Genomic DNA, 17,473 nt, shown 5'->3' on the forward strand with positions numbered 1-17,473 from the left:
TAACTTCTATATGATTTTTATCCCTGTGACAGTTGTATAAACGTGGTCAAGAGAACACAACGCGACTCTCTCTCACAGTACCGACACAAAGATATTACACAATTAAAACTGCCAAGGCGGCAACAATGATCAGCTCAGCAATTTATCTTCCATCATCTAATTGACATCAAGCGTACCCTTATACAGTCCATAATTGCGACTGCACAATAATTACGGGCAATCACCCGACTTCCGGTACTCCCATCAGCGGCACTTCTCTTCCTTTTGTGCTTTTAATGGTACAAAAATGACTTACGTTTGCACTCGTGCGCGTCCCTCGCGGTGGCCCTCTTCCACGGGGCGTCGTTGTAAAACGGCAAACACTCGTTGCAGTCCGGCCCCGCAGTGTTGTGCTCGCATTTGCACACTCTCCTCCTGGAGCCGTCGACTCCCGTCGAAGCGATGCATTCGGAAGCGTGACCGTTGCACTTGCACCTTGCCCCCACGGCCACGTCGGCGATGGCGTAGAAATAGGAGCGCAACACTTGTTGATCGCCGAACACTTCATCACCGAAGGTGTTGAGCCGGTCCAGCGTTATCACAATGTCGGTGGCTGTCACCCATTCCTGAAAAATGGTACGTTCAGCTTATCAAATCCGTTTCAACCGCTTTCACCCAAACGACGATCAATCACCACCGAAATTTCAGATAATTCTTTCTAAATTCCATACCGGTACTGCGTCGTACTCGAGGAGTTTGCTCAAGTACAAAGCGCTTTTGACTCGGTGATATTACAAAGAAATTATCTTCATGGCGCAGTTGGACACTCGCAGACACCCGGAAGATAGTAGTGGACGAGCAGTACCAAATAGTACCTAGTCTGTATTCTGGTAATTAGTACCGGTCATTTAAATGTGTCAATTTCGATGATTGTTGGACTCTGCGTGCAGAAAGTGAAATCACTGCAGTAATCAGTACCACGCATCAATGATTAAAATTAGAAAACAGTGAGATAATTGCAAGCAGTTATCTGTAATCCTCGCCCGGAGTGTTGTTATAGCGTCCAAGTCAGTTCTAATAAATAACATAGTAATATGCAACCACCAGGTAGTACTGGCGTGATATCACCAAATTAAGGGAGAAACATACCTCGAGGAAGGAGTGGGTAAATATTTGAGCACGTACAGTCTTTCTTAAAAACATCAAGATTTCAGACGCTCCCAGACAATTGATTCCACCGAATAAAAAACGTTTTCATTTTTTGTGCATTCTTCTCTTGGGTAAATCACGAGTTTTGGGAGTGTGTGTACAGGGAAATTATCATATCAAGAGTTACAGACAATGATTATGTACCTTCGGAGGAGGACGATTAAGATGTAGAGATTATTCTAAAATCCTATAATTAAGTTTTGTTAAAACGTTTTCCGTAATTACACTTAATTAGTTTCATTTTTAAGTAGGATAAATACACGCTGGGTTGTGAAAATGTACGACGGAATGTCGAAAAAGAACATGTCAGGTAATCATAGTGAATTTCTTTGAATTAGTGTGTAATTAATTAACAACTGCAAATGATGGAGGGTTACTCATCTTGGGAATGTGTGTTTGGTGTTTACTTAATTATTTTGTCCAAAATTAAGACTTGTTTGATATATTTGACAGAATTTAAATTGCTAAAAGGCCAATACATCTCATTACCGGAATAGGATGTAAAAACTAAGGCTGTCATAAATCTTGGACGAAGATTAAATGTCTCGTAAAGTTTTTAATAAACTGTTAAATATATGGGAATCTCAGATTTCAGATTAACAAGTCAACAGTAGATGATTAAGTCGTGGTTATGTAAGGTAGTTTATGAAATGCAAAAATTGCAAATATACCATTAATCATCGCAAAACACAGACTATTATTATTACAGCACTTTTTCGAGATTTATAAAAGTTGCACACACTGTTAATTATAGCTTTGTATGTCGGAATAATTAATATGAAAATTAGAAACTCTATAGATTATTCTATTTACACGGTTCTTTAAATCATTTTGTAGAATTAATTCGATAATTTAAATTTTCAAAATGTATACAGGGGGCTCAAAATTGAGTGATCAAATTTATACGGTAGAGTTTACATGGTTTCCAGATATTAATTTCGTTTCAAGTACATAATTTTTAAATTTAAATCATGTTTAAGTTGTTGTTGTATGTATATTTAATACCTATACAGGTTTATAAATTATCCGATTTTCGACATTTCCCACTAACTCAATAAAATACAATAAAATATAATATAATAACTAAAACTAACTAACTAAATAAGACAATAATTCAAAACAATAACAAATTAGCAGCTTTCCAAATACAATTATCCCTCCCCACATATTGTCCCTCTTCTCCACTCAACCTTCTTCATCCATTCGATCCCTCTTCCGTCCTCATTCAACATTTCTTTTCTACTTTCCTCTCTCTCTCTCTCAATTCTACGCATTCATTCAACATATGTTCTATCGTCTCCTTTTTTTCTCCACACATCCTGCACACTCTAATCCTATCCTCATTCCAATATTTATTCTCTCTCTCCTCATTTCCACACCTAAATCTTGCTATTATCACTCTCTCCTTTCTACTCTCTCTTCCTAGGTACTTTGGTAGTTCTTCCGTTATTATTTTTTCATACTTCCCATTGTACCTAGATTCCCTAATTCTCGTTCTTCTTTCCTGCACTTGCACATCTCTGTCTCTCTGCACCAATTCATGTGTCATTGCTCTGCCTCCCTCTCGCATTCTTTCTATCTCCGCTCCTGCATACCCATTTCTTTCGAAATATGCCTCCCTCTCTTTCCATACCCCTTTTCCTATTTCTTTCCTTTTTTCTTTCAGACACTCTTGCAAAATTCTACACTCTCCTCTCTCTATCAACCTCTCCTCAAATCTTATTGCTCTCTTTCCTGCTTCTATTCTTATTCCATCCCTTTTTGTTTCCTCCATCACTATATAGCCCGGTGTCTCTCTATCTACTCCTAGCACCCATTTCAAATATTTTCCTTGCACCCCTTCCAACCCTTCTTGCTCTCTCCATCCCCATATTTCCGCTCCATACATCATCACGCTTTTCACCAGACTATCAAACATCATTATTCTCCTTCTAAAGTCATGTCCAAATTTTCTCTCTCCTATCCCCCATACCGCTCCTATTATCTTATTCGCTTTTTTCACTAACTCTCTCACATGTGCTGCTGCTGTGTTTCTTTCATTCATCACATAACCTAAATACTTAAATTCTTTCACTTCTTCAATTTTATCCTTTTCCCATCTCCACTCATTTATTTTTCTCCTACCACCCCCCTTTCTAAACACCATCATCTTGGATTTCTCTACATTCACCGTCAACTTTTTCCTCCTCATATATTTCTCCATGTTTCCCAACATTTCTTTCATACCTTTCTCCTCTCTCGCTAGCACCACCAAATCATCCGCGTATGCCAAAGACCACACTTTTTCTTTGCCCACCACGACCCCCCCTGCCTGCCCCTTCCTGAACATCTCCTCTATATCTCCTATAAACGCTGCAAACAGGCTGGGGCTTAGTGGGCAACCTTGTCTTACTCCCTTATACGTCTTGAAACATTCACTCACTCTTCCATCCACTCTCACTCTACTTATCGTCTCTTCATATATCTCTTCTATTTTTGTTACCAGATGCTCATTTATCCCTTTCTTTCTCAAGTATTCCCACAGTAAGTCTCTTTCCACATTATCAAAAGCCGCCTTCAGGTCTACAAAAAATGCATATATCTTGCTACCCCTCTTTTTTATCTCATTTCCTATTATATGATTCAAGATATATACGTTGTCCATAGTCCCTCTACCTTTCCTAAATCCCGCCTGCCCGTCTGGTAACGCACCCCGCTCATTCATTTCCTTCATCAGTCTTTCTTCCACAATCATCGCGTATACCTCATATGCCGTATTAAGGAGCGTGATCCCCCTGTAATTGCTGGCTGTATCCTTTTCTCCTTTCTTATATATGGGGCATATTATCCCCTCCTTCCACTCCTGGGGGAAGCCCTCTCCCTTCCACACTCCATTCATTATCTCTAACAACCTATCAACTTCCCTTTCAGTTCCATATATCCACGATTCGTTCTGTATACCGTCCCTCCCCGGTGCCTTTTTCCTTTTCAGTTTTCTTAGTTGTTGCTCTAATTCTTCTCTTGTTATCTCTTCTATTTCTCCCACTCTGTGTTGTCTCTTTTCCTTTTCTTGTCTGTTTTCCTCACCCCCCAACAACTCACTGAAGTACTTTCTCCATTCCTCCATAGTAATTCTATCACTCACTATTTCTCCTTTTTTCTTTCTTTCCCTATTTATGTATCTCCACACCTCTTCTTCCGTCTTTATACCTTTCATCTTCATTTCTTCTTCCATCCGTTTCTTTTCCTTCTTCTCTTTGAATCATGTTTAAGTTAACAGACGACTAAAACTGATCACTAATTGTCACTTTTTGAAATAATATGGAGGACTCTGATGGGTCAAAAACACAAAATATTGTTTTATTTTACAATATTTTTACACCACTCGTTGAAACGAATGGTGTTGCTGCAATAAATAATCAACAAATGTATTTATTGTTTTCAACTGTCATAAATTCTCATTTTTCTCCTTTGTAAACCGCCTCTTCACTGCCCTAAAGCAAAATGAGCAGATAACGAACCGTTGCCCTAGACAACACATTCAACGTTACATTTCTGACAGGTCTTGAAAAATTTCTCAAAACTGTCAAAAAAATATATCAAGTGCTTTTTGATTATCGGTACCAACTTGACGATGCTAGTTACGAAAGCGTAACTGTCCAGTAACTAAAGTTGACACTTCAATACAGTGAAATCAATAAAAATTACAACGGATAATTCTGGTCAAGTTTCATTTATAGATATTAATAAATTGTAATGACGTTACAAATCTTGTTTGCCTCATAAATCAGAATGATAATTTGTCATTATTTTACATTTTATTTCATCTCTAATTAAATGACTTATTCAGGAGATCAAAGTCAAAGAAAACGGTCTCATAAATAATACATGTGCATATTTCGTAAAACATCTCTGAAAAGAATTATTTTATTTTACTTAATAAAAGTATTCCTTGAAATATGCGCATAAATACACGTATGTGTAAAAATGGGTTACAGAAATACGAGTACAGACGTAATTCATGATAATGACAAAAAACTATTACGGAAGACGAGACTATCCCATATTAAAATGCTAGACCACTCCGGCTCTAGGAGCGAAATTAAACCAGAACCTGAAACTCCTGTTGAAATAATCCAGACTAGATCACTACCTATCCAAAAGCCCTTCAAGAGAAGTACGAGTATGCTTCAATAGAATATCTAAAGTATTACTAAAATGGCAATACTCTCTACTGCACACGTTTTATTTCCTTAGATAGCTGGAATAAAACATTACAAAAGTTTCGATTTCGATTCAATTCAATACTTCCTTGGAGGACACAACAACACACCTCTATGCAATAAGGTGTGCACTTTGAGACAATTTCACACCAGAAGGCATCTTTCTAACCTGGAATCTATTCCAAGATTTTTAATTAAAATTACTATCAAAATATGTCGTACGTTTGTGAAAGCAGTAAAGTAATTTCAAAAATAAATCTATATACATTCACACCTTTAGTTTTAAACGTGTTGTTACGTATGCAACCAACAAAACAGCATAACTGCTGATGATGGCCTGAGGTCATTGTTTGAAACACTATAAAATACATAAAATCCAACAATTTACAAAATTTTCTTTCAAGAGGATATTTCTTTCCACTGCATATTACTTATGACCACTGAATCCTGAAAATTTTCAACATTCTAACATGAATTAGAATCCGGTGAAATTGTACCGTGCGATTAACAATTATAGATCAAAGAAGCCTCTGGAATTTGGAACGTATTTCGAAATCTAGACTTTCAGATGCTCTGGATGCATGGAAGTATTTTTGGTTGCATACACCTTTTTCAATTTAAATTTAGAATTTTTTACGAAACTGGACCAAACAGGCAACTGTCCATGTCCATGTCCATGTCCATTCTCCGTTATTGAAAATTCAATGATGCATCTTTTATGTTCTGAAGTAAAAACCATTTTTGAGATAAAATTTTATTCATAGTGACAGTTGTTTGACGTTTATTAGCTGAGTTAGCAAAGATACGAAAAATCTGACACTGTCAAAGTCATAGCCGCCCCTTATCTAAGTAATTGTTGATCGTACGGTATTATCCTGAAAGGATCAGATCTTGATATTATTTGTGCGTCCAGTTAGAATGATTTAAATGTCAGAATTCCAAACACTTTTTATCCAAGATAAGGTAAAAACGTGAGGGGTAAAAATTAATTTAAAAATTGACGAAGACAAGGTTAAAGTTATCCAATGGAAAAAAAAATCTTGCAAGATTAAAATCAATACGTGCAATAACAAGAACAACTCAAATCTTTCTGTTTTAATAAAATAATAATTATTATAATTATTCATTATTTGTTTTTAGGTCAAATCTGTCATAATTTTTGAAGAAAAAATCTCAACCTAAAAACAATAATAAATAATGTCCAGAAGCACGGTCCAGAAGTACCTAATTAACGATTTAAAAAATAGAGTCAGTTTTTGTTTAACAGTTAAATGAGTTTAAAATTTATAACATTTCGGAATGAGCAGTTATTTTCCTATGAGTTATTTTGCGGAAGTTCCAAGGTTCTAAAAATATCTATTTTATGTTATGTTTGCTTTTACCGTTTTTGAAAACAAGCAACAGGAACTAATATTTATATTACCAACATCATAAACGTTTACCAAATAACAACAATTAAAATCATAATTTTTATTGCTCAACTTGTACAAGGTGTGTTTGTTAATAACGTTACATTTTTCACAAGTAGTATTTTTTCATTTATTGAAACTTTTTGTTGCAAAACTGATTAACGAAAGAGTTGTATAGATAACCCAACATACAGTCAGTAATGCACTAATCCTGCAACCTAAAATACACTTCTCGCTGCTGGAAAGTTCTTGTCTTGCAACTTGCAAGAGAGAGAAATCGATCCTTATTGTTATTACAAAAGGAAAAACGTCTAATTTAGAGTCGTATTGTACGATCTATACCATAAAAAACCTTTGTGGTTCGTATTGTTTAAATTGCGTTACAAAAACCCCTTAGTTCGGATAGAGACAACGAATCGTGGCGACACGGAATATTGCCACAAGAATCTAATAAACGCATTAAACACGTATAACATCTTGTACCCCAACCTGAGCAGGTTTTTCTAAGGGAGTCATGAAACGCCTGGCACAGCAATCGATTTTCCTTCCATATGGTATCGGATTTTTTCCTCGGCGGTGTATAATGACCCTTTTACGTCTAAAACGTTTCCTCTGGCCATAGTTCAGGCAATATAATTAATTAGTTTGCATACCGAGTCGGAGAGGTAAATAGCAGTAGGAAATAGCAGACGATAAGCAAACAATAAACATCGCGTGCCAGCACTGTGTGACTGTTAAACGCGTTTCATCGTTTACTGGAAATTATTAGCTTGGAGCACTTCTTCGGGGCTTCATTTCGCGGCAAGACACGAACGGCGCGCCAACATCCACCCGCGAAACGATCCGATCGTCATGTTTCAAAACAAAATTCGCCTGTCACAAATCAATCGAACTTATCAAAATTCGCCGAAGATGGATGACGACGATCAGTTTGTGCCGGACGACGTCAACAAGATCGTCAAGGACACGATCGAATCCTTGCTGAGCGGGACCACCTACGAGACCGACAAAGTTAACCAGTGGAGTGCCAAAGTTTCCGAACAGTGCCTGAGTGCCTTGAGCAAGCTGAAGAAGAACTTCAAGTACGTGGTCACCTGCTCGATCATGCAGAAGACGGGGGCTGGACTGCACACCGCCAGTTCTTGCTACTGGGACAGTACCACGGATGGCACCTGCACCGTCAGGTGGGAGAACAAGACCATGTACTGTATCGTGACCGTTTTCGGACTAGCGATCTAACTCCATTTTGTGACAACGAAATTCGAGGTGAAATTAAGGGTGGCTTGAGTTAGTACTCATTTCTTAACAGCAAACTTATTCTTGTATTTTTGTTTTCAAAATATACCTACTATACGTTGTACTTGACTGTAAAAATCGCTGATATTATACGGAAATTTTCTAAAAAAGTGTTTTTTCATATTTAGTGGTGTTTTAGTGGATTTTCAGACTTATGGTGCGTTTTGTGAGGTTATGTTACAGAATAGTTGGAACAAATTTAGGTTAGGTCGTTACGTCAGTTGCAACGAAAATTTTCACAAATGTGTTCTCAATCAGGAAAATACAACTAAAGTAGTGAAAAAGGTTCATTAATCATTTTACCAGTCTGTTTCTAGATTTAACATTTAACAGATCCATTATCACACTCTTCGTTATTTAGTGGAAACACCTTAATAGAAAGAACGAAGACCAGACTAGACCTGGCCGGTTCCAAGAAATCAGTTCATCTTTGTCTTTATATATATAAAAATTCTCTAAATTTAGTTAAAGGCCAACAATAAATTTTGAAATGTATATTGGCAACAGTTAGACAAATAAGGCAGTTGGTAACGATTAGCGTTTGACAATTTTTGGCAATCCACAGAATATTGAGTTGAGTATCTGGTATCGACCATAGACTCAGTAAATTGTTAGAAAGTGGTATAAATTATTTTAGTGTTTGTTTAATTAGAAATGTGTGGATTGTATTGTTTCTTTGCAAATAACCCACTTCTGGTCAATACAACTTGAATACAATGGATCTGAAACAGCACCATTGTCATCATAACCTAAAACTCGAGAACATTCTCTATTTGTTTCAGAAGACAATTCTAAGACATTTTTATTATTCTTATCTTTGTCTTAGAGTCGATAAAGAAGAATAATCCTGACTTAAGGTGTAAGTTCGCTGTAATTATTTTCCAATAATTCTAAATTAAAATAATTGTCAATATTTTAATTTGCTCAACAAGTCGTAAAGTATTTTCAAATTAAAAAAGCAAACTTATGAAATCATATAAAATAAGGAGCATTCAGCAGGGTATTTCACGAGTGATATTGAGCCCACGGAATCAAAAACATAAAACATGGTTAACTGTGCAGTTTCATAAATTTTGACATAAACGTCATTCGCTTTGTTAAATGAATTTGTGAAGAAAGGAAGAGTTTTTGGGAAAATGTTTATTATCTGCATAAATGCGCAACAGCAGAAGCATTTTTATTACATTCGCCACAAATCAGGATAAAATTATTGGAAGCAAAGTCATCATAGACTCATAATTTCATTTTAAAACAATACGATACGATATTTAAAATAGCCACATCAACTTTGGAAATGTATTGTGGGTTGCATTTTTAATTCCGCTGGGCTCTTTATGACCCGTAAAATACCCTGTATACCTACAGAGTACAAATTTAATAGTTTGATTATTATTGCCCCAAATTTGGTTTTGGAAACACAACCCAATGGCAATTATTTTCTGAAGCAATAAACAATATTTTTAAATTTAGATAAGAATTAAATCTAAGTTGTGACGAACGTAAGAAATGTAGGTCAAGTCGCTTGTTGCATAATTTCAGAAAATTCAAATATTGTATTGTTTTAGCAGAATTGATTCTTAACTAAATTTGCATATCTCCATTTTCATCCAAATTGCTAAAATCCAAGTATATTTGGTGAGCGAGATGCGGCGCTCGAGGATGGCGCCTTCCACAAACTCCAATCTTAATTTTTTGCAAACATAAGGCTAGATAATTACGATTTCGCGTGATTTCATTAGTGCGATTTTTGGTCGACACGATACGCACCGCAAAATCAATTTAATTTATGCAAATTACCAAAATTACCAACGTCGTGGGTCTCCTGGGTGGCCCACTTAGCATTACCGATCGAGCACTTTATCCGTTGCAGAGGTGAAAACCTTTTTAATTTTCATAGCTGTCGGCCAACATCCGCTAGATGCTTATTTTATACCATCGACTCTAATAGATTTGGAAGCATAATAACGGGGCATTTACCGACATTAGCCTCTCAGTAATAATAATAATTTGGACCCTACCTGCAGCTCGGGACTGGCGTCGAAGTTGTAAGCGGACGGTCGGCCTTCCAGCGTGGAAAACGCGACGTTTCCTCCGCGAAGAGGTGAAATGTCGGAGTACTCCGACGTGCAGAGAGCTCTGGTTTCTTCGCCTCTCGTGGTGTGCTCGCTGTCGGGCAGGCCGTAGGTGTCTCGGCAAGTGGCGCTACAGAAAGCATCCGTGTTAATTGTGTTGCATATGCTGGTGCGTGTGTGTTGATAATTGTTTGATTTATCTTGTTTTGCACGTGGGAATGGTGAATTTTCAGATTACAAAGCAGCAACGATAAGAACACGCGGCACGTGACTGGCACAATCATAATTTCTACAAAGCCGACAATAAGTTATGACGAAAATCTTCTATAAAGGTTGACAGGCAATAATTATTTCCATTGTTTTTATAAAATCGTCCGCAATTTGTCATTCTTGGAATACGCAGGATTTTCAGCAAGACAACAGAGTCAAATAGCACGACTGTGAAACGCTACATTCTTTTTTACAAAAATTGTTTAGTCAATAATACCGGATATTTTTACCTTAATTAACAAGTTGCATTTTTAATTTAAAAATTGGAGGCATAGTTGGTTGATGAACGTTGGGTTTATAAAAAATGTCATAAGAAAGATGGGCGTTATTATAGTATTGCCGTTATAACTTTTTATCTGCTCCGCCCACTAAAATTGACCAATCTGAATAAAAAAAAAAGGTAAAAAAGGTAAAGTTAGAATTTTGCTGTCAAGTCCACAATTATTGTTTTAGGTTCTAAAAAATAAAATGTCATTAAGACAATTCGAATGTCAAAAATTTTTACTGTGTAAATCAGATCGTCTTAACAACCTATTTGATTGGTAACTAAGAAAATGAAATGGGCGGGGCAGATAAAATGTTACGTTGTCCTTAGTATAGACTGTTTAATAAAAAATAATTTGTTATAAGGCGTAGGATATAAGTTTGACAAGCAGAAAAAAAAAACAGAAAATACAGAAAGTCCCCAAGAAAAAACAAGACATTTTTTTTTCAAGGAAAATAAGACTAAAATATCTGTTAAGCCGAAAAGTTTACATAAAGGAAAATCATTATAAAAATTGGGTTATTCATACAATACAAGAAAAACATAAAAAAAGAAAAGTTGTACTCAAGAGCAGGAAGAAGAAAAGAAATTGATGAGAAAGAGCCAAACAGTAGCTAAATGGTGAAAGCCAAACGTTAAATGTGGACACGAAAATTGGTGAAGATACGAGGATACGTATTTAAGCGTAGCAAAAAATAGGGTAATTTTAAGCAATTATGAAAAGTAAAGAAATGTTAAATATGAATAAATACAGAAAATCAGAACCTAGTGACATTTAGAAAAGAAAGAAGGAAAAAATAGAAAAGATGGAGGTATAAAGTATAAAATGATGGAATGTTAATGAAGGGCGAAAACATAACGTAATTAATAAAGAAACTAAGGTCAAAGAAGAAAAATATTGTTTAAATAGATGCACAGAATCCTCAGAATAAAAACATTTACATACAATAGAAGAAAATAAAAGGAGACAAGGAAGAACCAAAAAATGATATCATGTGAAAAAGTAAAATGGAAAGTAGAAAAGTTAGATTAGTTGCTTAAAAAAAGACGCATAGAATAGAAGAAAAAGAAAGAAAGAAAGATAAAATAGCATTGACAAAGTATTAATAGTACACTATGATTTTAACTGATTATTAGAGGAACGAACACATTTAAACAAAAGACCAAGAAAGATGGTAATATGCAGAAACGAAGGACAAAAAAAAATGAGAAGGAAAAAAGAAGAAAATATACGGAGAGACAGAAAGTGATAAAATAGCATGGATATTACTGGAGGAACGAATATAATTCGATAAAAAATCAAAAATGAAATATGTAGTAGAAAGCAAAGAAGAAATATGAATAGAAAAAATTAAAAATTAATGGCATTTAAATTAGAAGAAAAAGAGGGAGTCATAAAGTAATCATGAAAAGAAAATGTTAATCAAGAGACAAAAAATTAACTAACAAAGAAAAGAATGTCTATTAATGCAAAAAACCTAACAAAAACATCTAGAATAGATGAAAAGGAAATAAGCATAAAGTGGCCAGAGGAGAGTCATAAAGTAACAATGAAAACACGTTAACCCTACACTGTGGTTTTAATGAAAGATTACTGAAAAAAATGAAAAAAAGGAGGAAACAGAAGAGCATAGTACATATGAAGAAAAATTAGGTAGTAATAAATTTAATAAAAAAAAAGAAAATAAAACAATTAGAGTAAAATGAGAAAGACGAAGAAGAATTTGGTGGAGAGAGTGATGTAGCACTCCATGAATTTTATCAAGAAATTCTAGAACGAAGAAATACTACATTTCAAAATATGTCAAACGAAAAAAACAAAATAGTTCGAAAAATGGTGACGGATGATGAAAGTACGTTAACTATAAACGGAGAAAATGAGAAAATAAAAATGTTTAAAACAAGTGTAGAGAAAAGTAAAAAAACGGACAACAGGAAAGAAAAAGTTAATACATACATAGTTAACAGTGATACAATAATCATAACGGTAGTATTTTTTAACTACGATTTTATGGAGAAACTAGCTTAAAGGAAGATATGAAAATTAGAAAAAAAAAAGTAGTGGAAAGCAATCAAGGTAAGTTAAAGGGGAAAAGTGGAAAGAATGGAAAAAGAGAGAGAATATAAAATATGTTTTCAAAAAATACAATAAAAATATCTACGTTTCGTCGAAAATGTCATAAAACGTGGAGCAGGGTCATAGAAATTAAAAAGTGAATTTTAGGGATAAAAGGCAAATAAATAAACTAAATATTTGTTTGTGTCATAAAGCATAAGTAATTTAATAAAAAAAAGAAGAAAAAAACATGCTACGTACAGTTGCGGAATTAAAATTTCGGGCAGTATTTTTCTGTCACTTCAACAAAATCTCTTTTACTGTCATCATGACTGACATTCAAAAATTAAACTATACTGTGTCAGTCACGCAGTCAATTTTGAATTTTGAGTTAATTGCACTGAGTGTAATTAAATCATCGCTTTAATATGTTGCCCACCCGTTATTATGCCGCAAATCACAATTTTTGAACGCTAAAAAGAAAAAAAAAATGACAAGAGTAAAAAATGAGGTTATTAACATAAAGGTTGTTGTAGAGTTTATATCATAACATTGACAATACTGCCCGAAATTTTAATTCCGCAACTGTACAAAAAATCATTAAATCAGCATTTAGATATTCTTCAAACGAGTAAAACGCCTTATTTACTAAAAAAGTCTTTATTCTAATGATATCGAGTGTTCATTTAAATTTATCCTCAAAGTTGGCGTTGAAGAGTCGCACCACGGATTACAGATCACGGATCAGCTGTTTAAATCTAACCTCACTTTTTGCATTGTTTGTGTTTTTACTCTGGAGACGAGTGGTGCGTTCACAATCGACTCTTCAACGCCAACTTTGAGGAGAAATTTAAATGAACACCCGATACTATTTTTAAGGGTACCGTTTTAAACTGATCCGTTATTACATCAATGAATTTTATACGGTGGTAATTTAGTGACATTCAAATTTGAAAGAGATATTTTTCGTCTTCTCGTGTTGTAGTTGTAATGATCACTTAATTTTAGATACAGTTAAGAATTAGTAAGTATCGGGTGTTCATTTAAAATTTCAGGTCAAAGTTGGCGTTGGAGAGTCGATTGTGAACGCATCAGGTGTTTAAATCTTACCTCCGTTTTTGTGTTTTTACACGAGTGGTGCGTTCACAATTGACTCTTCGACGCAAACTTTGACCGGAAACTTAAGTGAACACCCGATATAATTAACAAGATGCAAAAGAAAATAATATCGTATGGAAGAAATTTGAAACAACAGATGAATGATAAAAAAAATCTAAACTAATAATAAGTATGTGACCGCCTTTACAGCAAAAAGGTGTGGTTGATAAAATAAATAATAAAAGAATGAGAGAGATAGACAACTGGCTAATGAAGAAGATGGAAAAGGAAAAAAATTGACGTTTTAGGAAGCAATAAGGAAAGCAAATGGAAAATATGTATAAGAATTATGGTTCATAATTTAATACTTTCAGATTGTGTCTTGTGTATGAGTTTTTTTAATTGAATTTTGTAATTTCCAATTAACTGATATATCTGAATTGTCTATTCAGCGCCAACACATCCTTTCAACCTCTCGTGAAAGAAATGAAGCGAACTAAAAGCTCTGAGGCTCTCACCGACACCACATCCACAAGTATGTACTTCTTAATCAATAGGACAAATACCTGTAGTACTGGTACGGAATCCAGGGCGAATTCTCCGATGTTTTTTTGAAAATGGAGAAACTCTCCGGCCTCGGCGAGTAAAACCACAGCCGAACGTACGTGATGTCGAAAGCTTTCCCTGCAAAGACATACCAACCATAAATAAACAGCCATCAGCAAGGCCCCGATCGACGTAAAACGAATCAGTTCGCAATTCTTGTCGGCGACAGTGTGAAAGGAAGACCGTGATTTGTCCGACACCCACATTCCCGATAGTAGCAGAAAACAGCAGGAAGCATAAATCAGAATCTCGTTTTTGATCGGGCAGACGTATGTACGTGGGCTCAAATTAGTCTCGTAATTGTTGAATTGTTGCTATTCATTTCGAATAAATCACGCTTTCCTCCGATTCCTTTTGTTGGAGATACCATCACCGTCCCGCGGTGCATGTCGCTGAATCGCTCACATTTCAGGTTTCAGCGGCGGAGAGGTCGCGTGAGAAAATTCCACCGGAGCTTTTTCGACACGGTTTTTTCGCATCGTACCAAGGACAGTTCAAAAGTTCTCCGAACGGAGTTTTATTCATACGTTTTCACAAATTTATGGTCACATGAAGAAATAACATTCATCTCTGGATATACCTGTCATATACTAAATCATCCAGTCGAGTGGCGTTTGGTTTCATTTTTCGTTTTCAATCCTGTTAGGAAATTTTGAAGTGAAAGTTTTATTGATTTTGTTTCTTTACTTTCATATTAGAGGTGTTGGATTCTCTCATTGGCTGTGACCTTGGAAATATCTGCGCCAAGGTGGAGCGATGAACCAGTGAAAAATCTTGAAATGAAAACTGAAAACGCCGACTACTTTACATGCAAATAGACGAGAGAGAGACGACACTAACGTAAAGAATGACGATGTTTTCCGGTCGGTTTGTAGCGCCAACTTAAGACCAATATTCCGCGCAGATATGACTCATAGTCCATGAGAAAATCCAACACCTCTAATAGCGTAACAACAATTGGATAGAGTTGGGTTTCACCAACTACATACAGTGTGTCCCCGGATAGGTGAAACGACTCTTGTAAAAGATAAAACATTTCGCGGTTCAGCCCTGCTTGGTTAAAGACTAATGTCTAACATAATTGTAGTTTTGAAAAATCAAGTATGCCTTGGAAATTTTCAAAAAACCCTATTTATTTTTTAGTAACACGATATTGTTTCTTTTCGTCATAAATACAGATTGTGAAAAACAACTCATATCTCCCTTGGGATTTGTCAAATTTTTTTGCCCTCCACATTGTTGGCAACAAACTCATGAGAACGAAACTATAGCAACCATATATTCACGCAATCTTCCCTGCTAAATATTTTTAATAAAATTTTAACTTTTAAGTAGAGAGACTAAAAAATAAAATATTGTATGCACCACGGGAGATATTCATGTTTTTCCTCGGGCCAAGGGCCCTCGGATTATAACCACGTCAACCTTAGGGAAAAATCATGTTCATATCTCCCTTAATGCATAAATATCTATTTTCTGTAAAGTGAAGTGCCTTGTATGTGACAAAAACGACAAAAAGTTATTAAGAAAAGTTGTTTGGAGTCAACATCTATATCAAAGATTTTAGAAATTCCAAAAATTGTAATAATTGATTTTGGAAATTTGCTCTTTGATTTGAAAAAAAACCTGGAACCTTTGGTCGAGTGGCAAATGATTCTTAAAATATTGCCTCACGTCTGCATAAAACTTTTCGAGATATACTGAGTGTTCCACCAAGAAAATGACACAAGAGAATGATTGTCAAGGAAAATCTTTGGATAACATTGACTATACAGGCTGATTCACGTAGCCCGTTCATTAGAAACTTTCTGATTTCCCCAAATAATATTAATATGAAAATTGGTAGTTGACTATAATCGATTACTCCAAGTTCAAATGAAATATTTTCAAAATGGTGGCACTTCCGGAAATACCGGAAATCGACGCCATCTTTATTTTTTTAAATGGAAAGCCCTCATTTTGACTTCACATTTCGATTCTACGTTAAATTTTGAGTTTAGAGCGTTTTTTTGTCAACACTTATCTGTCATCGTTTTTGACCTATGTCATCTTTTTTGCAAAAAAGCGAGGTTGCAGGGCTTCATTAACAAATTTATAACTCTTGAACCATCGGAAATAAATAATTGATTTTTTTTAGTTGAATTCCTAAAGACCTGGCCGATCTTTTCCGCCATTAGTGAATTTTTTTTTATGTTTCATACGCCAACTGAAATTTTTCAAAATTGCTAATCAAAAAATGTCAAAAACTTCATTTTTTTAAATGGCAACAGCCATTTGTGACACTAGATATAAATGTAAAATTTAATTCTAAGCCTCCTTTTATTAACATTGTGTATGCCTATTCCCAGCCGTTTTGGCGTAATTTCGATTTTTTGAGTAAAATATTGTTTTTTTTAATCAAACAATTGTTTTATTTGAATTTTTATTCAAAAATCACATGCAATAAACAGTAAATAACAACGAAATAATAAAAAATAAGCAAATTAACAAAAAATATTTTCAATGAATTCATTTACATTAAAATATTTTTTTGTTAATTTGCTTATTTTTTATTGTTTTGTTGTTATCTAATATTTATTGCAATGCTATTTTTGAATAAAAATTCAAATAAAACAATTGATCATAAAAAATAATATTTTATTCAAAAAATTGAAATTACGCCTAAACGGCTGCAAATAAGCATACATAATGTTGATAAAAGTGGCCTTAAAATTTAATTTTACATTTATATCTAGTATCAGAAATGGTAGTTGCTATTTAAAAAAATGAAGTTTTTAACATTTTTTGATTATCAATTTTAAAAAATTGCAGTAGGCGTATGAAACATTAAAAAAATGTCGTTGATAGCGCAAAAAAGCGGCCAAGTCTTTGGCAAGTCACTAAAGTAAAAATAAATTATTTATTTCTGATGGTTCAGGAATTATAATTTTTTTAATGAAGCCCTGCAACCTCACTTTTTTGCAAAAAAGATGACATAGGTCAAAAACGATGACAGATAAGTATTGACAAAA

At 34.8% G+C, this 17,473-nt stretch overlaps 1 protein-coding gene and 1 pseudogene across 1 annotated transcript in view; one reads left to right on the top strand and one right to left on the bottom strand.

Moving 5' to 3' along the window:
• LanB2 (laminin subunit gamma-1) overlaps window positions 1-17,473 on the bottom strand; it is a 71,127-nt gene that overhangs the window by 19,761 nt on the left and 33,893 nt on the right. The window contains exons 3-5 of the mRNA XM_069048157.1: window positions 14,423-14,540; window positions 10,114-10,297; window positions 296-605 (exon numbers count right to left, since the gene is read on the bottom strand). Of these exons, the coding sequence (XP_068904258.1) occupies window positions 296-605; window positions 10,114-10,297; window positions 14,423-14,540 (612 nt within the window). The remainder of the gene's footprint in view (window positions 1-295; window positions 606-10,113; window positions 10,298-14,422; window positions 14,541-17,473) is intronic.
• On the top strand, window positions 7,509-8,218 carry LOC138131268 (dynein light chain Tctex-type 1 pseudogene; annotated as a pseudogene).

Source organism: Tenebrio molitor, chromosome 1, assembly GCF_963966145.1.
Source record: "Tenebrio molitor chromosome 1, icTenMoli1.1, whole genome shotgun sequence".
NCBI classification, from domain to species: Eukaryota; Metazoa; Arthropoda; class Insecta; order Coleoptera; family Tenebrionidae; genus Tenebrio; species Tenebrio molitor.